General features: G+C 32.6%; 2 protein-coding genes across 2 annotated transcripts; both read right to left on the reverse strand.

Moving 5' to 3' along the window:
- Positions 1-2595: 2595 nt before the first annotated feature.
- LOC102626733 (G-type lectin S-receptor-like serine/threonine-protein kinase At5g35370) lies at positions 2596-5423 on the reverse strand. Its single transcript, XM_052431538.1, has one exon. The coding sequence runs from the start codon at positions 5323-5325 to the stop codon at positions 2725-2727; it is 2601 nt and encodes an 866-aa protein (XP_052287498.1). The 5' UTR covers positions 5326-5423; the 3' UTR covers positions 2596-2724.
- A 4897-nt stretch (positions 5424-10320) lies between these two features.
- LOC127903745 (uncharacterized) lies at positions 10321-11699 on the reverse strand. Its single transcript, XM_052444436.1, has 3 exons — positions 11531-11699; positions 10656-11441; positions 10321-10508 (listed from the first exon to the last, which is right to left on the reverse strand). Exons 1-3 carry the CDS (start codon positions 11697-11699, stop codon positions 10321-10323), a joined length of 1143 nt encoding a protein of 380 aa, XP_052300396.1.
- Positions 11700-23093: the final 11394 nt, after the last annotated feature.

The raw sequence follows: 23093 nt of genomic DNA on the forward strand, positions 1-23093 counted from the left end.
CTCCAAAGGTGCCTAATTGTTTTCGAGCACTTTTATTTAGTTAACCACCTGCATTTGAATCTTAAGAGAGGTAAGAGACTAAAATATATATATATATATATATATATATATATATATATATATATATATATATATATATATACTATAACCAACCCTCACCTTTTAAAGGAAAAGAAAAAAAAATAATATACCAATTAAATACAGAATGCAATGCATTACTCAAATAATAGGTAGCGCTCAAATAAATATGAAAATAGGCAAATGCTATGTTACAATTAATGTAACATACACACTCAACAATAACCACACAAATTGTGTGGGCCCATTATTTGTGTGGTTGTTGTTGAGTGTGTATGTTACATTAATTGTAACATAGGGGCTCCCATGAAAATATTGTTATCCTGAAAGTGACTTGTTTTGTTTCTAGAAGTTAGCAGTTGAGCAAAGCGTCGCCTTAAAATTTAGTAGAAACAACGGACAAAGAAGCCTTACTCTGGACATGGGCTCGTGGCAACGCAAGTAACCGCGAAAGCATACCAAATTCCACGTTGTCTTTGACATGAAATTTTAGTTGTCTTAAAAGGTGGGAGGGAGCGTTACACGTCTTTGTGAATAATCGGGGGGGCGGGGGCGGGTGCGCCCTTCAACCTTTGGTATTTGTTTGTGGTTTTTCTCTTCACCATACACTCCCAATTCGTAATTACACCTCACTGAGCTTTTCAAAAGGGTAGAGTTATTTAAATCCAAAATTTTATTCACTGAACCTATATTTTATTTATGTGGCATTACATAATTAATTGAATAAAAATATAAAATAACAAAACTAAATTATACAACCAAGTGATATCTTCATTCAATTACTTATATGATGTCGTATTAGTTTGTATAAAAAAAAAATTATAACTATATTATTACTCTGAAATTAATGCAATTACATATCTGTTCAAGTAAAGAACACTACCGGAGTTTAAAAGCTACTAATGAAGTTACTTTAAAGGTTAAAACTGTAGTTATAAAAATATTTAATAAATTGGAGTAATCACACAAATAGTAAGCCCCTTTTTGTTTTTAATAGATGAGTGCCGCCTAATTACTTTAGATGAAAATATAGAGATGATTCTTAGACAATCTACTACTATATGTGTGTGTGTGTGTGAAAAATATATTTTGTGTAATTATAACATCATTTAAATGTACATTGGCTTTTTTGACCAGTTATAAAAGTTATGAATATATTTGTTTTTCATAGGGAGGGACTATTTTAACTTGAATCTAGATAATTAAAGCCTAATAATCTAAAGGCGGAGACAATTGCTTATGTGGCACTAAAACTTTGTGAAAAACAGAACTCCAAAAAAATTTAAAAATTAGGTGGCTTATTAATTTAAAATGAGAGAGGGAATAGGCGACACTTTCAGTATACTTCCTTCTTTGTGTCACCAACTTCTTTTCTTATGCAATTCTTAAAAATCTTAAAAAATTTAGACTATTTATTATTTTCATGAAAAAAAAAATTAAGAGAGTTTGACTCTCTTTCATTTGATGCGTAATTAAAAAGTACTTTTAAGATGCAATTTTTCTGTCACGCCTAAAATGCGTGCTCTATTAGTTTGTTATTATTTTTTGGACCCGCAAATTAGGTGTTAAAGCAACCCATTACAAATAGAAAATCCAGTAATTTTGGAATTTGATGTGTGTATGGATGTTATATTATTAGATTGAAACTGATTGCTCGAATGGCGGAGTGGTTGGATTGAGACTCTCTTTATATTTGCTTTGTTTAGAAGGTGTTTGACAAAATGTCTTCACGAAAATGGAACCAGGAAAATACATATTAAGTTTTTTTTTTTGAAAAAAAATGTTCTTCTAGTTTCTTTTAAGATTTTCAAGAATTGCAGAAAAAAAGTTGTTGCTAGCATAATCTCATTGAAGAAGAAGGACGTATACCAAGACTTAATTGTTCTTTCTCTCATTTTGTTTTTAAGATTTAATAACTTTCATTTTTTCAGCCTTGTTTTTAACAAACTTTTAATGCAACATCAGCAATTGTCTCGGCTCTTGGGTTGCGTTAAATAGATGGGCAGATTACAATGTGGATGCAATTAAGTATATCTCTACTTATTTAAAAAATTATGTATTTTGTCATGATATAATACATTCTAGAATTTTTTAATAATATAAAATACAAAAATTTAAATACCATATTAAATATAGAAACAACAAATAAAAATAAAAATGAAAATAAAATATATCTTATTTTTATAACAAGAATAATAATGTTTATGAATAATTAGATTACATTAGTCAACAAGTTTAAGTCTATATTTTTTTTTTCTTATGTTATCATGTTCTTTTGAAAAATAAAAGTACATTTTTCAAAGTTAAATGATTAATCCAATTTCATCCCAAGTCTGCACCTGTAAAGAAAGAGTCTCCATGGGCTCTAAGATTGATCGTTTAAGTTTGTAATTTTAATCATGCAAGGTCTGGGGTCATAAGTCACAAAAAAAAAAAAAAAAAAAACCTTACATTTAAGTTTGTTATGAGTTGCCTTTCGTGACAGCAATTTTTTTTTTTTTTTTTGGGGGGGGGGGGGGGGGCAACCCATTATTTTATCATCATTATCGTGAAATTGAAAAGGATCTATCAAAGCTATTACTAAATACAAGGCCATAAATGTTAATTTACCGAAAAAGAATACACTGAAGCAGGGATCCAAAAGATCTATCTGGGACCAGAAACCTGTTGTGATGAGATGTAAGACAAGGAATTGTACGAACCAGTTGTATTAGTTCCGTTAGTTTCTGATTGTAAGATAAACTGAAGATTCAGCTCATTAGACTCTTCAATTGTTGATGCCTCATTGAATCTCTGGCCATAGAACCGCAAAAACCGCAATGACTCAATCCTTGGTTCACCCAAAGGCATTCCACCTTCCAGCATACTAACAACATTAGCCATGCTTGGTCTCAGCATTGGCTCTTCCTGCACACAACACAGGGCTATCCGCACAAGCTTCTCAACATCCTCGTCTGACACTTGACCCTCTATCCTCGAATCTGCCAGCTCCAAGTACCTTCTTTGCTCGTGCAATTCCAGTGCAAGTAGAGGGAAATATACCCTCTGGGATTCTCTTGGTGAAGAAGACGAAGAAGGGCCATTCCCATCACCACTGCTATCTTTTTCTGTGCTTCGACTTTGAATCTTAAGTGAGCTATTCTTTCTTCCACTTATAATTTCAAGTAATACCATTCCATAACTGTACACATCAGTTTTGTCCGAAATCGCGGAGCTAGTTAGCCACTCAGGAGCAAGATATCCTCTAGTACCCCTCATTGTTGTAAATAGACTGGACTGCTCAGGGGTTAGCAGCTTTGACAGCCCAAAATCTGAGATTTTCACTTGCAACTTGTCGTGCAAGAGAATGTTCTCTGGCTTCACATCACAATGAATGATCTTGTGATCGCAGCCGGTGTGCAAGTAAGCAAGTCCTCTTGCAGTTCCAAGAGCAATTTCAAATCTCTCTCGCCATTCTAAAACAGAACCATTACCGAACAACGTTCTGTCCAAAGAACCTTTGTTCATGTATTCATAAACCAAAAACCTTTGCCTGCCTTGTGCGCAAAATCCTTTCAATCTAACAAGATTGACATGGTGAATGTTTCCAATGATTGTAATCTCGGTACAGAATTCCTTCTTCCCCTGTATCCCAAAACTATTAATCTTCTTCACCGCCACAACACTTTTGTCCTGTAAAATACCTTTATAGACAGTGCCGAAGCCACCACTGCCAATTGGGGTATTAAAATTATCAGTGGCGGCTGCAAGCTCCTCATAACTAAACCTCCTTGGTAAGCCTGCAATACTGGTTAACTCAAGCTCTTCGGAGGATGAATTCCTACTGCCTAGCTTTATTACTTTAGCTCTAGCACGCTTACTATTTATTCTCCACCACAGAAATCCCACAACAATAGCAATAGCCAACAGCGATGAGGGTATTAGTACCAAACCTGCAACGGGGAATTTGCTGCCGTTCTCATCTTCAGCCTTCTTGCTTCCGTCGGAAGACAAAACCATAGCCTTAATGTAGCCCAAACGAACTCGCTCGTTGTCAGAGCTGGACATGAGTGTACCTAGATGGTTTTCAATGAAATAACAAGATTCAGAAGAATCATCATGGAAAATTCCCAAGCAAGAACAATTCCACGAGCATAGATCTTGACAATCCGATAATCCAACACCACGTTTCACAGGTTGAATAAAATCATTAGCAAAATAGTCCACGCCATTGCCTAGTTTCAAATATGTGATTGAAGAATTCAATCCGCTGGCATTCGTAGCACTGCAACCATTCGGCAAAGAAAGCGAAGAATTAATTGGCACGCAATCGCCATTTAGCTCAGCATGAAAGCCAGATGGACAAGAACAACTACCCCCAGAGCACAATCCAATTTCTTTGCAAAAGAAAGGAATCCGACAGTTTTCAACTGGGATAGCCAATTCTTGCACCAAATTATCACCCACAAGTTTGCTAACAATAAGCCTTCCACTAGGCTCCAGTTTAGCAATCCTAAAACCTGCTGCATCCAAGCTCACCTTGAGCACAAACCTTGATCCATCGCTGGCCAACAAATACAAACCAGTCCTGTTCACAGACAAAAACGACACTGGAGCGTCGGAGTCCTTGAAAGCATAGCTATACATTGACAACTTCCAATAAGTCATTTGATTCCACTGCAAAACACCATCACCATCTGTCACAACAAAGCTATATTCACCAACAGACAAATCATTCTCAGATACAGAAGCCGCCAATGATTTACCGACGCGTAACGTCTGTCCTGTGACAATTGCATCCGTCGGGGAATCGAAACTCTGCCAAAGCGAAACGTTCCGAGCGTCAAGTAAAACAAGATTCCCAGATTCTTGAAGCTGCATGGAAGAAACAGGGGAATCCAACATGGGAGTTGACCAAACAAAGCGATCATCATCATCACTGATAGCGAGACCGTCAGCCGACAGAGACAGCTTAGAGGAATCTGAAACGGGTTTGTTTCGGTTAGCGGTCCAGATGATTGAGTTTGAAAGTGAGTGGAGGATTGACAGGTAATACTGAGAGTTGTTTGATGTGGGTTTTGTAAAAGAAACCTTGAAAGTTCCATTTGTGGATTGCAAGAAAGCACCTCCTTGGTCAATGAATTGGTAATGAGAAGCCGTGAAATTTGGATAGATTGAGCCCGTCCTCAGAGGGCCGGAAGAGGTGAGTGGAAACAGAATGAGTAAAAATAAGAAGAAGAATGAGGTGGTGATGGTGAGGAAGCCCATGTAATATAGAGTAAGAGAAGATGATGGCGATGAGAATTGTTTTCGTCTTGAGGAAATGATTTCTTGAAACTGTTTCCATATTTGGCAGAAAGACGCTTGTTTGTGTGTTTGTCTGTTTGAGAAAGACGCGTTGACTTGGAAATATTGTGTCGGAGCCGACATGGATAGTGGGAAAAGGGTTGTGCGTGGATGCTGATTGATGCATTTGATGGTTATGTTGTGCTTGGTCAACGTTTGGCTGCATTTAATGTTGTGTACAGACTTACATCATTTCCTCTGGCGGTGGTATTTGAGCTTATTAAAATTTTTTCTATATTTATTTTTTAAAAATAAATTTATTATTAAATATTAAAAATTTAAAAATCTGAAAATTATCCTTCATTAATTTTTTTTCTACCTTGCAATTCTATTCTCTCTCTATATTCTCATATTCTAAAAGTTAAATACTCAATTTCACATTTCTTTGAATTTATTTTTTTAAGCCTTTCTTATTAGTATGTTATGATTTATATTCCAGACTTTCTATGTATAAGATTTTTTATTTAATTTTCATTAACTTTTGTATATGGTCAAAATTAATTTTATATTGATTAACTTTCAGAACTAATAAAATTTTGTTGATGTTCATTTTTAAACCGTGAGTTTTGTTATTCTTAGTTAATGATATTAATTATTTGTTGCTAAAATAATGTATATGAATGAATTAATGAGAATTTGTGAAATTGAAAAAATGAAGTGAAGAAAAGATTAATTAATTAACTTTATTAAAAATTATTTATGTAATAAAAATTTTAATTAAAAAGAGAGTGTAGATAGTGAATTTGAACCACTCAATTTCCTTCCTCAAAAATGTAAATAAATAAGATAAAATGTGTTTTGATCCCTATCAGACAATATCTTTACCATTTAGTTCCCTAATATAATTTTAATGCTCCAGGTATGTTAGAACTGTTACACGGTAGAGCATTGACAATGATCATACAATCATAAAAATAAATATTAAATCTATATTTATTATTATAATCTAACGGCTATCATCAATGCTTTTCGATGGAATAACTCCACCATAACCGTTAATTTTAGTTACTCATAAATTATCTCATACAGTCCTTAGTGTTAGTGTGAACACTTCCATAACACATGTATACAACATTTCATCTTGCTAGCATAGTCAGAGCATCAAACTCCATTAATTGACTCAATTAAATATATGATTAAAGTACTATTTCTATTATATAATTAAGTAGCTCTTCAACTGTACATTCTTATATACATAGTTATATATATGTATTGTAATTTAATTTCCTAGTAGTCCAAATTTGAAAAAAAAGAAAATGGAGAGCATAAATAATTTTACATCTTTGATAATGTTTTGACTTCTAATATTTTGTTTTTGATCATCTATGAAGTTGGTTGGAGGAGAAGAAAATTGTGATATTCTAGAAGTTACTTGCGGTTGACCACCAAACCACATATCCCCAAATGGAGAAATTTTACAATGCATCTCAGGTTTCATGTATAATCTAATGTGCAAACACCAACTAATTAATAATTATATTTAGATACGTGGTGCGATATATGTTGAAAAAAAAATTTAGAACATGAATTTTAAATTTCCCTCTTCTCATTATCCTTTAATATTTTTGAATATTTTGAAATTTCGAAAAAGCAAGAGACAAAACATTAATGTTGCTCTATCTCTTCGTTACCTTATCTCAAATTTAGTTCTTTTTCTCTCTTCCCAATCTTCATCTTCGCTTGGGGCTGCCATTTTTGAAACCCAGTGAAGAAGAATAAGATATTTTTCAGGATGAAGAGAATTTATTGCTAAAACCAATAAAATGAACTCTATTGTTTCAATCCCCAGCTTTCTCACCGAACTGCACCAATTGCTTTGCCGTGTTGCCAATATTAAACCGATATAACAGTCCACGTTGATGTTCCATTAGTGAAAAAGAAGATTTTTATATTGGTTTAAATTTTAAAAATATTAAAAGATAATAAAGAATTCGTGTTCTAAAATCTTTTAACATAATTACCATGTGTCTAACTATAATTACTCGGTGATTCTACATTAATTATGATATGAAATTTCAGATATATTGCAAAATTTCTCTCTCAAATGGGTGTATAATTACTTTTAAGGTTAAGTCCTCATAGCTTTGGTGTCGATTTCAAAGGTCTTGCCTGTTTGGTGCAAGCGGAAGTGCATAAAATTTTTTATTTAAGAACATAGTATTTTGCTGGAAATTTTTGAAACTTTATTGCTTAATTCATTTTTTCGTTTCTCTCTTACTTTTCATACAACCAGAGTTCTATATTTATATGCATTATAGACAACTCTAGAGATTACATTAATCATGCTTTACATTTCCAAAGCCACATTGCAAACATCAATTCTACCCTTTACTTCACGTTGAAAAACAAACCAAATAACCCTTCAAACTTCTTGCTCAATTTACTAGATTACTAATTATATCTCAACACCCCCTCTTAATTAGTAATCTTCAATTGCTTCTTGAATTTTTCAAACTTCTCAATGATGATTGCTTTGGTCAGAAAATCTGCTGGCTGCTCATTAGTGCTGATAAACTCCATATTAACTTCTCCTTTGCTTACTAAGTCACGGATGTAGTGATAACACAGCTCAATGTGCTTAGATTTAGCATGAAATACGGGGTTCTTTGTTAGAGCAATGGCTGACATGTTGTCACAATAAATTGTTATTGCAGCATCTTGATTGAACTGCAAATCCTTGAGAATTCTTCTAAGCCAAACGGCTTCACAAGCTGATTCAGTTGCTGCAATGTACTTTGCCTCGGCTGAGGATAAAGTTACTGACTTCTGCTTCCTTGAGCTCCATGAAATCACATTTGTACCAAGACAAAATAAATAACCTGCTGTGCTTTTTCTATCATCAAGGGAACCAGCCCAGTCACTGTCAGTAAAACCAACAAGCTTGCAATTGTCTTCTTTTTCATACATGATCCCCTGCTTTTTTGTTCCTTGAAGATACCTTAAGATTCTATTTGCTGCAATATAATGGGACTTCCTTGGATCATTCATAAATCTAGAAAGAACACTAACTGAGTGCAAAATGTCAGGTCTTGAGTTGGTTAGATAAATCAACGAACCAACCAAGCTTCTATAGATTCTTGCGTCAGCCTTTTCTTCTTTTTCATCATGTTTCAATTTTTCATTCAAACCCATAGGAGTAGGTGCTGGTTTGCATTTGAACACGTGGAATTTCTTCAACAAATCTTCTACATATTTTTCTTGACAAAAGAAGATTTTTCCTCTGGCTTGCTTCACTTGAATGCCAAGAAAATACTTCATTAAGCCCAAGTCAGTCATCTCAAATTCATCTAGCATGCTTTTTTTAAACTCTTCCACCATTTTCAAATTAGTGCCACAATAAATTAGATCATCAACATAAAGGCAAACAATAAGGAAATCAGTACCTTCCTTTTTGACATAAAAAGAAGGTTCACTTGAGCTTCTGTCAAATCAATTTTTAACGAAATATCTATCAATTCTGCTATTCCATGCTCGAGGGGCTTGCTTCAAGCCATACAAGGCTTTTTGGAGTCGATAAACTTTGTTTTCTTCACCTTTCACTTCATATCCTTTAGGCTGCTCAACATAAACCTCTTCTTCAATTTCACCATTTAGAAATGCCGATTTTACATCTAGTTGAAACACATTTAATTCTATTTGGGCTGCCAAGGCAAGAACAGTTCGAATAGTCTCCATTCGAGCTACGGGAGCAAACGTTTCTGTAAAATCAACTCCACGCAGCTGAGAGTATCCTTTGGCAACGAGCCACGCCTTATATTTTTGAACTGAACCATCTTCATTGTACTTGATTTTGAAGATCCATTTCAGCCCAATTGTTTCTTTTCCATTTGGCAAATTAACCATCTCCCAAGTTTTATTTTTCACAATGGTGGCCATTTCCTCGTTCATTGCTTTGATCCAATCTTCATTTCTTGAGGCCTCCTCAAAGTCTTGAGGCTCACAAGAAAATAAAGCAAGTTCACATGACTCATAAATTTCTCTCATTGACTTTATCTTCCTTGGAGGGCTTTCATCATCCGAAGAATTTTCTGCTGCTGAATTTGGAGAATTTGGTTCCAAATTATTTTGCTGTGAAGAATTTGGTGGAGATACAGGAGCTTCAAAAAAGCTAGATGCTTGAGATTGATCTTTTTCCCACTGCCAAGCTGATGCCTCATCAAATACAACATCTCTTGAGATAACAAGCTTATTTGTTGTAGGATTCAACAACCGATACCCATTAGACTCATCACTATAGCCAATAAACAAATATTTTTCACCTTTTTCATCAAACTTCTCCCTGTTTTGAGTTGGAATAAGAGCATAAGCAATACTCCCAAAAATCTTCAAGTGATCAACAGTTGGCTTTCGGTTGTGCCAAGCTTCAAATGGAGTTTTGTCTCTAACAGCTTTTGTAGGAGACCTGTTGAGAATGTACACAGCTGTATGACATGCTTCTACCCATAAGTTGTTAGGAATGCCTTTGCCTTTTAACATGCTTCTTGCCATCTCTATAATGGTACGGTTCTTCCGTTCTGCGACTCCGTTTTGTTGCGGACTTCAGCTGACAGTAAGTTGTCTTTGAATTCCATTATCCCTGCAATAATTCATGAATGGAGTGTAGATAAATTCACCACCACGATCAGTTCTCAAGGTTTTCATTTTGCATCCACTTTGCCTTTCTGCAAGAGCTTTAAACTAAAGAAAAGTTGAGAAAGCTTCTGATTTTTCATTCAAAAAATAAATCCACATCATCCTTGTATAGTCATCAACAAAAAAAATGAAATATCTCCTGTTATTGAGAGAGAGAGTCCTTGTAGGACCACAAATATCAGCATGCACCAACTCCAACGGAGCTTTGGCTCTCCATGAATTTTTAGGAAATGGAAGTCTATGCATTTTTCCATATATACAGCCCTCACAAACTTTTTCATATCTTCAAACATCAGGTAGGCCAATCACCATGTTCTTTTGCTTGAGCAAATTCAGCCCTTTATAGTTTAAATGGCCATATCTGAGATGCCATAAATTTGACAAATCTGAATTTTCTGTTTTGAGAGCAACATTCTCATCAAGTGGCATAACAAGAGGAAAAATTTTGTTCTTTGACATTTCAACAACGGCCACTGTGTGATTATTAGTTTTATCAATAATTTTGCATTTTTCATCATCAAAATAAATTGAAAAACCCTTTTGAATTAGCTGCCCCACACTCAAGAGGTTTTGAGTTAAATTTGGAACATAAAGAACGTCAGAAATGAGCTTTTTGTTACCTCTCTTTGTATGGACAGCAATAGTGCCTTTTCCCACAGCTTTCTGCATCTTTCCATCTCTAAGCTTCACTTGCGAATTAAAACTTTGGTCAAGGCTGATGAAAATGTCACGTTCTCCAGTCATGTGGTTGCTGCAGCCGCTATCCAAGTACCACAAATTATATGATTCACGTTCAGCACCTTTACTTGAATAAAACAAGTAATCTCCATCACCTTCTTTTGTAAAATTTGCCTCATTTTTTCCTTTCTTATTTTGATACCAGGAATCCCTTTGAGAATGGTTAGGAATGCGACACCTTGTGCATTTATAACGACAATCTTTTGATTCATGATTAGACCGATTACAAATGATGCACTGAGAATCTGAATTTTGTTGTGAATTCCCTCTGTCATTTTTCCACTTGTTGCGGTTGTCGTTCTGCTCTCTTTGCCCTTTGCCACGCTGTCCGTTTCTTTGAGACGAGCCTTCGTTCTTCTGGTCTTTCTTGCTGCTTTTATTTTGATCTGAATTATTAATCTTTGACTGAAAAGCTTGCTCTGTAGGCTGACTTGAAGGTCGATTGATTCTTTGTTCATGAGACGGTAATGATCCTGACAAATCTGAAAAAGTCATCTTGGACAAATCCCTTGATTCTTCAATGGCTGCTGCTAGATGATCAAACTTTGGAGGAAGACATCTCAGCACCTTTTCATTCACCTTCTCGTCTTCAATGGAGTCCCCGCAACCTTTAATCTGGTTCACAATCTCAGTAACTCTACTGCAAAAATCCTGAACTCCTTCACTGCCTTTTCGGAACCTTGAAATTCTTGTTTTAGGATTTCCCAAGCATTTTTGGCCTTTTTGACACCAAATATTTTGGGGAAAATTGACTTACTAACACCTTGCTGGATATATCGAAGTGCCGTGGCATTTCTCTGTATGTTTTCTTTGTACTGCTGTTGATGTGCTGGAGTCCAATCTGAAGAACTTGCTGATTCTGGTGGTTCAGCATATCCATCTTCAACAACATCCCATAAATTTTGAGAGAGGAAAAAGGTTTCCATTTGATTACTCCAATATTCATAATGTACCCCTTCAAATATTGGAACTTGACTGGGAGCATATGAAAATAATGTGGGTAGGGTATTTGATGTCATTTTGAGGGTGTTTTGGAAAAGCTCTGATACCAAATTTGTTGGGTGCAAGTGGAAGTGCAGAAAAATTTTTATTTAAGAACAGAGTATTTTGCTGGAAATTTCTGGAACTTTATTGCTTAATTCATTTTTTCGTTTCTCTCTTACTTTTCATACAACCAGAGTTCTATATTTATATGCATTATAGACAACTCTAGAGATTACATTAATCATGCTTTACATTTCCAAAGCCACATTGCAAACATCAATTCTACCCTTTACTTCACGTTGAAAAACAAACCAAATAACCCTTCAAACTTCTTGCTCAATTTACTAGATTACTAATTATATCTCAACATTGTCCACATCATCAACGTATAAATAGTAATGATGCGGATGATGAAATCAAGAAGCTTAATGAAACCGCTTAAAAATTAATGGGATGAATGAATATTTTGTTGTTGTTGTGTGTGTGTGTGTGTATTGAACTTTATGATATGATAATAGATGATCTCACCAGTCACCAAGGCCATAAAATTTTATTAACTTTTTATGCAACGTGTCTTCATAAATTTCTTCTTAGATTTTTCCTTACTTTTGCTAACACAACCAGATTCACTTATGTTCGAATTAAGTATGTCATTAAAAGGTTTTCCAATATATGAAATTTTCTTTCGAACAAGTTCTTTTAATTACCTTCTTATAAATAAGTTAATAAACTCAGCAATTTTAGTTAGTAATTTAATTTGATTTGATTACGATCCAAAACTTAGAAAAAAATAAAAATGGAGAACCTAAACATTGCATCAATGGTGGTGTTTTTGCTTCAAATATTATATTTTTCGTCAAACCAGCCTCGATTGGCGGTGGATAAAGAAGAAGAAAATGCTCTGATTGACGTTACTTCCCCCAGACTTCAAGGCCAAGTCGTGGTAGCTCTGGCCCCGATGCCAAAAGTCTAGCTCGCATCATACGTGCATTGGCATCAGCATACATCAAATAAAAGAAGATGCTTAAATATGAGACCTCAGATAAAACTATGAACAGCTGTCTTAAAATATTTGGTTCCAAGTTTATGAGTTGACTAGATATGGATGCAATCAATCCCCGATGCTTTAAAATATTTCGAGTCTGGAGTTTGCTGGTCTGCTGATCGCTCCGCCGAGGATGGCATGAATGATTGTGATACTTGTGAAAGTTCAATTGCTGACGGATAGAAATACTAGTTTGACGTCACAATGGTTAATTATTGTTGCTGAAGGTAGCGAAACCAAAGGAAGAGGTGCTCCTGCTGATGATGAGGCTAGGGCTAGCTATCTACTGCCTGCGATCACCAGTGAAAGTGCAAAGAATTAAGTTATAGCTTAATTAATACAATTACGTACGTAATTGTATTTATACTTGTTGCAAAGAAAATGTCTTATCCACGAAAAGGTTTTGAGGGAAAATGATCTTGCTGCTGATCAAAACACAACTCAAGCTTAATTAGGAAATTCACAATGAACAAACACATGCATATTGAAGTTACCTAATTACGAAACAGATTCTGAGGTCTAGAGGATTCCAGTCCAGCAAAGAAACCTCCAAGTATGGATTGCGGCTTACGGCTTTACAATTTGGGAAATATCCTTCAAAGTTTTTAAAAAATATAACTAATTACGTATGGTTTAAATCTATATTTAATCCATCACAACAAACAACTGCCAATATGTTTTTATAGATAAAATATTCATTTTTTAACCCAAAAAATCAGTTTTTTTTTTTTTTTTTTTTGTTGTGAATACTTTGTTTTCTAAGAGCATGAGAGTCGTTGTATGAGTCAAAGTAATATATTTTTAGGTGATGTCTGGTATGTAGATTGGATTATTGTGTTGAATTTAATTAGATACGAGGGAATAATCTTTTGTTTTGCACTGTCTTCCTATGTATTGTTTTTGTATATGACTAAACTTGATTAATTGAATTAACCTAGAAAAAAAAAATCAATTGCACCACCATTAATTTAATAATAATTGCTTATTTAAAATTATCTTATGTATTATTGTAAATTAATAAATAAAACTTATATTTATATTTGATGCATGACCTGTTAGTTACAATTTTATCAAAAGAGATGACATTTCATTACGTTAAATGGAATGTGTATGACATGTACCTTATATATTCATGATATTAATGACATGTCATAGATTGTTCACTCCGGGGTAAAATTTTTATCAGTCGTCAATTGTGAATTCATCCTAGAAATGACATTTTGAAAATTTACAGAAATTGTGTGATATATATTTGTATGGTGTTAGCTCCTAGGAGACTTTGTTATAAAACTTTGAAATAATTTTTTTATTTTATTTTATATTTCGTGTAGATGATATGTCAGACATCCTTAAATGATCTGTTTGTTATGTCGTTTATACTTGCAGCACATAGAGGACATGTCATGCTGGTAATTGACTAATTTTTTAAATAAAATTAATTTGTTCAATTAAGAAATAACTTAATATCTAAAATTTAATTCAAATTAATAATATCATATGAATAACATGCAGTCAATGCGACTAATAGGTAGCATTTGTTTTTTTTTTCCTTGAAAATCTAAATAAGTCTAAATTTGACTGAAGTTTGAATGTTTAAATATAAATGTTTGAATAACATATTTTTTTAAATATATAAATATAAGTGGTATCTTATTTGTTTTTAACATAAAACATATCTTATAATTGCTATTTGATATTTATGTCCTTATAAATCAAGACAAATAAAGGTATTAGATCTTATATAGTTTTAGAAAATAAGAATATTTAATAGAGATATTTTTTGAATTTAATATTTACTCCCCATTTAGAACTTTTTCTATTCGGATAAAAGTCATAAAAAATTATTTTTTCTATTTAAATGTAAATGTTTGAAATCTAGATATAAGTTACAAAAATACAAACAAGCGGGATTTAAAAAAAAAACTGAAATCAATAAAATTTCAGACTTTAACAATGTTCGTTTGAAGCATGCATAAATAACCATAAATCCAACATAATTGATTATACAATGACATTTAGCTTTTATGCACGTCTTTCTGATTTCTCTAAAAATTTCCTTGATTTTAGCTTAGCAAACAAAAATCCAGAGTTAAGTGTAAATTAATTAACTTACATTCGTAAGTGTAGGTGTGAACTTACACATATATTGATAGCATTCAACAATTGTATAGAAAGTAATAACTTTATTGGTAGACTATTTTATGCAATATTTGCTTCATAAATTCGTTTTGGATTTTCCTGAGTCTGCTTGAATGATGATGTTATGTCTTTCACCAAACCAACCCGGAATGGTGGCTGGATGAGGAGAACGTAATGATCTGATTGAGGTTTACTTGCAAAACAACGCGGGAAGACATTAATTAAGGTCAAGTCCTGGTAGCTCTGGTGCGGATATCAAAGGTCTTGCTCACATTATACTTGAATCGGCATCAGCATACAGTAATGATGCGTATGATCAAATAAAGAAAAAGATTCTTAATGCGACCACAAGTAAAGTTTTCAAAAGTTTTCTTAATGTTTGCTTTTAAGTATACTATGAGCAGAAGATCTTTGATGCTTTGGAGTTACTGCTCTTTCTCCATTGAATGTTTATCACAGTGGTAGGCGTATTATTATAATTAAATGAAGCATACATGTGGCTAAGAGCGGAGATAACATATTGATTGACTGGGGGTTTATTTAACGGTAATATAAAAAACTTTAAAAATAATAAAAATATAAATTTAAAAGATTTATAATACTTCAAAATATATTTACAATTATTCTTTACAAGTTTTCATATATTGATATATTGCATTATAACTTCATTATCAATATTATTAAAAAAAAAATTCAATGTAAACAACCAAAATAAAAGATCTTTAAGTATTTTTTATGGGTCTTAGACTAGTGGTGGAATTAGAAAAGGTAAGATTAATAAAAAAAATTATTAATGAGTTTGTGGGCCGTTTAAAAATTAAATTAATATTAATATTTATGGGCTTGATTTTAGTTTGCAAAGCTCATCTCTTTTTATTTGAATTTAAAAATGAGTTAGACTATTGGCATTCCTCTATAATTCTTTTAAAATCCCTTTTTTAATTATACTAAACCGAATGCCAAAATTACCCTTATTTCTAAATAAACACAATTAATTTGTGAATCTTTTAATTTTCTTTTTTTTTTATACTTCGCTCCTCACAAATAATTTTTATCGGTGATAAAAATCAATGAATCAAATAAATTATCTCTAAGATTATGATGTAAAAAGTTTTAGTATAAGCCTAAAAAAAAGTCAGATAATTTTATCATAATGTGTTTTATTTATTATTAATAGATTATCTTATTAATTGAAGAAAAATTTATAGAGAATTTGAGGAAAAAAAATTACATGTGTGAGTGTGATAGAAGAGAAAATACAAGATTTTTTTTTTTAAATAGAGAGTTTGAATTGAGATAAAATAGATGTGAGATATATTAGAATATTTGTCCTAAAATGTAATTATAATAAAAGAAAGGTTTTAAAAGAATTATGGAGGGGTGCCAATAGTCAAACTCTTTAAAAATTTAGAGCGTGAGAATTTAAATATAACTATGTATTGCGGGCTTGACTATAAATTTGTGGGGATTTGAGAAAATTTTATTGAGAATTTTACACAAACTAAATTAAGTCCCCACTAGTCCTATAGTAAATCCGCCCCCGGATGTGGCAAGCCCTGAATGAGAAAGAAGCAGTGCTCCAAGAGCACCCAACATAACTAAACACGCATTTTAACTATTCCAATTTATTTACTCCTGTTAGTGTTAATATAATTTCTCAGCAGTGAGGACATATACGAATAGTGACAGAGCCGCCCGGTGTTAAGACGAGCATTTTTAAAGCAAAATGCAGGCAAGGCCTTTGACGTCTGCGCAAGGGCTACGGGGAGATGGCTCGTAAATGTGCTTTACATATAGATATAGATTTTTGGTGTGATCACAAATAATTTCCAACAATTTCTTTTAATTGGGCATTGGTGTGATAAAAAAATATAATACTATAAAAAGAATCAATAACGTCAAACATCTCAAAATTTTATGACGAGGGAAATTTTAAATTTACTAAATTGAAATTATATAGTATTTAAATGGCAAAAAAAATCTCATCGAGTGGGACTTATAGGTTATAGCTAAGCTAAATGAGGAAACAAAATACAAAAAGAATCGATTAAGTTAAAGTCGTATGATATTTCTTTCGACTGCCAAATTTCTTTCTTGCAATTTGCAAAGTCAACAACCAATCATGCTGCATCGGGCTACTGAAGGCCCAAAATTTTTGGCCTCATGCCTTTTCTTTTTTTTCACGTTGATATTATAATTAGATTATATCTCATATTATATAAAACTACTATTAATATTTATAAATTAAATTATTATTGAGACTGATTTACATTAAATCTTATGAAATATTATCTAAATTTTTTACTCTTTCTAATATTTAAAGAATGTCTACTCCACTTATATTTAATAAAGGAGAAGATCATGTTTACTCAATTATTTAATAATTAAGAAAAGATTAAAATTCCCTATAATACTATTATGGAGATCGAATAGCTGCTCTCATAGTGATCTAACATTAAACTCAGCCAAGTGTAGTAGAGCTCTTACACTTGTAATATTGAGAGTAAATGTTCAAGCTTCTATAAAAATATTATAGAGGTTAGTTTCAGTCATTTCTCAATTATCAAAAATTGAATAGAGACAGTTTCTCACTCACAAAACGTTATGAGAAAGTTTCAATTGTATAATTTAATTATAAATATCAATTGTAATATTTGAAGTAATAATAGTAACGTCCTGTATAATAATATTAAAAGAAAAAAAGGTTAAACTCTGGCTCTAGGGTCCAGGCTATTTTTTGGAAGGGGTAATTTTGAAATTTTAGCAACAAAGTGGCCGGAGAACATTGTAATTAGCAGATATTATGAGGACTGAATGTAAATAGAGAATTTGTATCGGTTCTATATTAATTCGTTTTGCATCCCACAACGAGGGGACGAAAGAGAGAGGCGGGGAGAGAGAGAGAACGTGAGAACTTTCTACGTCGCAAGGGGAAAAAAAATAAAAATAAAAATCAACAAAGAACAGCTAGCTGTTTCTATTTTCGCCTCCACAAAACTCTCCATGCATTTCGCTTAACACACTTTGTTCTTCTTCTTCACTGTAAGATTTCTCTTTAATATGACCTTTACTTTGACTGCTTATTATTTCAATGCGGTTACAGGAAAAATATACATATGTTAATCGTGGCGGGAACCAATTTTTGGACACTAATGTCGGTAACTTTGATTTAATTTGTTGAATGCAATTGAAGGATCCTATAGCGTTCAATGTTCATTTCTTTGTTGTACGTATGTAGCATTGCTGGTGGACTGACTCGTCATTGATTGCTTGTTCATGTGACGATTTCAATTTCGTGGGTCCTGCGATCCCCAAAAACAGAACACTGTTGGGTTTCTTTTATTTTATTTCGAAGTATTCTGTTTGGTTAATCTGAAAGAAAGAAGTGAAATAGCTAAAGAGCTTTGATTCTTCTTTTTTTTTTTAATATTTTTTGTATTCTGAACCGACAGAAGTTCACTTCCTTCGCCGTCAGTAAGAATCTATTCGGAGCCGATTAGAGTTCTGTTCTGATCTGATCTTTTTAAAAATTTTAAAGATTTAATGTTAGTATATAATTAAAATTTAATTATTTTTATTTTTTAATTTATTAACCTCCATAAGAGTATCTTGATCCAGAGAATTCATATGAAAATTTACTTGTAGCTTTAATTTAAAGTTATTTTATATTACTCATCTTGACAAAATACGGTAAGCTTATTAATAATGCCATTTGCGTCAAAAAAATAGCACAAAATTTAGTATAGAAAGAAACAAGAGGCAATAAATAAATAAATAGTCTAGTAGTGAATTTTTTTTTTTAAATTTATAATTAATCTTTTTCCCCACTTTTAGTGATGGTGTATTGTTTTTTTTGTATATTACTTTTGTGTGAATAATGATGTATGTACTAAAATTAATATTAAATTTAGTAACAAAAGAAACAAATGTAAGATAAATTTCTCTTAATCCTATAATTAAGATGTTTTATTCTTTAAATTACTTTTTTTATTTATATCATTATTATTTTTGTCCACATATTAATCTTATGATCGGTAGAGAATTTTGAAATTGTCCAAACTACAGTGGTGATAAGAAGTTTCATACTATCGCTTTTATATTACAAGGCATTTAGCTTCACATCAAAGAGAGAATGATGTAAAATAGTTGTAGCTTGTCTTTATTCAAGAAAAGTTCATGTGTTTCCGATTCCATAAGTGAATGGTTGGTAATCATATATCATACTTGTTTTGTTTTTCCATAGCAGACTTTTATTTTTCCGTTTGTGGTGATAAGTGCTCTATTAATAATGGACTCAAGGTCGACTGAGGATAATAATTCAATAAATAAACAGATAAATAAATAAATAAATTCAGGTCTTGAGGTCAACTGTGCAAAAATTTAAGTCTTATCTATTACTTAATTACCTTGAATTTTCTTCCTGAGAAGTGATATAACTCTTCCTTTTACACCATTCCACCAGAAATGGGTTTCCAGTTTTCCTTGCCAGCACTGCCTTTAATTTCTCTTCTGTGTTTCCTATCAGTACTAGTTGTTGACAAGATTCAACCATCTTGAACTCGTTCTTTGACTTGAGCCCATTAGCTTTTTCCCAAAAAAAAAATTATTTTGTTTATTTATTTATTTATTTTTACAGATCCATGCTACTGTAGGTTGTGCGCTCTTGTAATTTTGTTTATGAGTACGTCTTTTGACACCCCTAAAAATTCTTCATGACACCTCTTTCAATATAAATTATCTAAATAATCGAAGATAATTTCTTAATGATAATTTAATTATACAATTTAATAAACTATTCATATTAACAAATTTTTTACACTCGTTTCGTTTCATAATTTGTATTTATATTTATATTTTTAATTGAAAAACATTTTTATATAAAAAAAATTATAAGAGTTTAGAGTTATTGAGATAGAAGCTATATAATGAGAAATATTAATTAAAGATTTTGGGAATTTACATATTTTATAAGATAAAAATTAACAAGAAATAATTTTTTAATTGTGAAATTTTATAAGAAGATGTTGAATTTTAATATAGTTTGTCTTTTATAAATTAAACTAGGAGTATTTGAACTTTTAAGAAATCAAATGTAAAAGGGGTGTTATAAGGAGTTTGGAGGGGTGTTAACATGTCCACTCTTTGTTTATAAAACTGAATGATATGGGCCAGCGAACCACAGCCACAGGCTGTGAGAGACTCAGAGTGTGACGTGCACGTTCAAATTAGCTCCATGCATAAGTCTGCGCATCAAACATTCTGCCGGACCTCCAGCTATCTTAGCATCCGAGATCTATGGCTTGATGCCTCGCACTGATCATGATTTACTCACCGTACTGTATCAGGACCAAGCTAGTTAATGGGGTATATAATGTTGGAAAATTAAGACGGAAAACAGCAGAAGTTTGGATGGAAAAATTGGACTGAAAAAAAAAAAAGAGTCAAAGCGTATGATAGCATTGTCTTTAAGAAGGACTAACGAAGGCAGTTTGATCCCCCCTCCGTGAGTTGTCAGTTAATAAATCCTCAGAACAGACTCCTCTCTTGGGCTTGACTTTGTGGGCGTGAGTCTTCTTTTTATGGGCTTGTTACCATACCATATTTGGTTTCTATATATAAACCAACTTATGTAATTAAGGGATTTATTGGTATTTTGAAATAACCAACTCAATCTCTAACGTATAATTTATACTTTAATTATGTATAACCATTAATGTAGTGAATGATATGAATGTAAAGTGGCATATTATGTGAAATACAAATTTTGTATATCAACTTTATAAATTTCGCATCACTCATCCCTCTAATGTCCTTCCTGAATGATTGCATTAAAAAAATAATTAATTAATTTATTTCAATTATTTTACAAGCTTTTTTTGTGTTGGGGGGGGGGGGGGGGCTGGGCTTTTTAAGGAAAGAACAACAAAAGCACAGAAATTGACTGAAAAATTAGTGTAAATGAGTTAATGAAAGCTATTGTGAAGGAAAGTAATAATTAGGGCATTAGGCCCTTTGATATCTTTCTCAAAAATGAAAAAAAATAATGGCCACACTTAAGATTTTATTTTTCTTATTGTGTGTGCTGGCTGGCGCACACACACTCATCTCCAGAAACACTTTTCAATTATTGCAGCTGCAGCTAGCAGCACTGAAGTTAATTCTTGCCTGATGATAGAAGCAATGCCAAACATGTTAAAACGAACACAACAAATTCATACCACTTAATTTGGCTTTGGGGAAAATGGAGAAATTTAATTAAATTACAAAGTAATTATAACCCTTGCAAGTCGGTCTTCTCGAGGAGCAATTGATCAGCAAGCGCTTAACTATACTTTTAGTTTAGATGGTCAAATTTTTTAACAGTAATGTATGAGATTTGAGGGTCTAAATCCGGCCAGTTCAAAGAGTAGCAAATTTAACATCCCGCTGCGTTCAGGGGGAAAAAAAGAGAAAAAAAGAAAGAAAGAAGCTATTTTTGCACGCTGTCGGGAAAATTAGGTTCCATATATTGTCATTCATCATACACAAAAAATAGATTGATGACAAATGGTATTGGTTTGTTTACATTTAACTAGCTAGTTTTTCACTTTCCTTACAATAAGTTCAAGCATATAATTCAGTACACAACAAATTAAGCTCCGGAAAGAGAAGTCATGACAGAGAAATAAGTTATAAGTTATATACCAAATTAACAAGAGTGAAACGACAAGATGATAGGAAGATGATGGTGGTGATGGCGGTGACTATTGGATTCTCTTTCAATCCGCCACTGAAGATGAAGAAAATCGTCAACACTACAAGGTAACCTCAAAGGACCATCCGTATTGTAACCGTAGACCTCTCGAGCTTTCTCCAACAGTTGCCCAAACAGGGGATGATAAAGATGAGATATCGGAATCACAAACTTTCGGGACCCGCCGTCTTCCTCTTCTAAGCCCACCTGAACTGCAAGCCACCCTTTCTTTACCTTCATCGTCTTCTTGTCTTCTTGCATCACGTTATTATTTAAAACCGAGAAGCGAAGAAAGAAACTAGAGAGACCTTGGAATTTATTTCTGTGAGTAGAAAAGAGCTTGGGGTGTTAATTATTTATATGTGGAGTGGGGGGGGAAGAGAGCGTGACAATTTTGGCTTTTAAATTGAGTAAGTAATTTTGGCACATCTCTTAGTTAAAGTTAATAGTTACGTTGACACAGTTCGTACTGTATACGGAATCCGTATCATATCTAGGCTCTTTTTGTGCCGTCCTTACAAGGTTACAAGGGATAAAATAAAAGAACTAACAATATTCGCTCTTGGTTTGTGCTAAAGGTCAATACGTACGATCACAAATTTCTTTGTTATCGCTTGTTATAAATGTTTTGTCACACTTGTAAATTTGACAAAACTTCATAGATGAAACAAATTACTAGCGTCCACTTAATTTATATTTATCAATTAAAAACGCTGAGAAGAATTTCTCACATTGCAAATAGTTCTTGAGCTAAAAATATTAGCTTGAGACATACAACTTAAAAATTGAGTCTAAATCTACACAATGTATATATATATAAAGTCGAGACTATAAGAGGTGATGTGGCATCACCATTTCTCATTTTTATATATTTTTTATTATTTAATAAATAGATAAATTTTCTTTTAAATTTGACTTTTTATCTTCTCATAATTAATTTGATTCTTATTACATAATAATAATTATGTAAAGATTTTAATGAGGCATATTCTTTGTAATGAACATCCAAGGGAAAGTGTTATAAATTTATTAAAATAAATGTGGATATTTATAATATATATCTTTTAATCTCCCCACTATCTCCCATTAGCAACCTTTAGTTTCCCTATAACTCCCACGATCTCACAATGAATTATGATCCATAATTTTTTATTAATTTCATGGAGTGATTATGTAATTATAAAAGCAGAGTTCATCTTTTTATTTTGTACACACACAATTGGAATGAATAAAATCACTCTATAATATATTCTCTCATTTTATTCTTTATCTTGCATTGCTTCTTTATTTGTGTTGTTGGGTAATAATTTTTTTTTTATTTAAGCCACCCGGTTTCCGACGACCGCATTGGATACTTCTACTGCATTCAACATTTCTAACTTTTATTGGTTGATATACATGTGAATGATAACACAATCC

The sequence above is a fragment of the Citrus sinensis genome, chromosome 7, assembly GCF_022201045.2.
Source record: "Citrus sinensis cultivar Valencia sweet orange chromosome 7, DVS_A1.0, whole genome shotgun sequence".
NCBI lineage: Eukaryota > Viridiplantae > Streptophyta > Magnoliopsida > Sapindales > Rutaceae > Citrus > Citrus sinensis.

Coding starts and splice junctions, on each gene's coding strand:
- LOC102626733 (XM_052431538.1), bottom strand. CDS start 5,325: ATGGGCTTCCTCACCATCACCACCTCATTCTTCTTCTTATTTTTACTC.
- LOC127903745 (XM_052444436.1), bottom strand. CDS start 11,699: ATGGAAACCTTTTTCCTCTCTCAAAATTTATGGGATGTTGTTGAAGAT. Junction 11,442..11,530: donor ATATATCCAGCAAGGTGTTA/GTAAGTCAATTT, acceptor GGTTCCGAAAAG/GCAGTGAAGGAGTTCAGGAT. Junction 10,509..10,655: donor TGCTGTCCATACAAAGAGAG/GTAACAAAAAGC, acceptor ATAATCACACAG/TGGCCGTTGTTGAAATGTCA.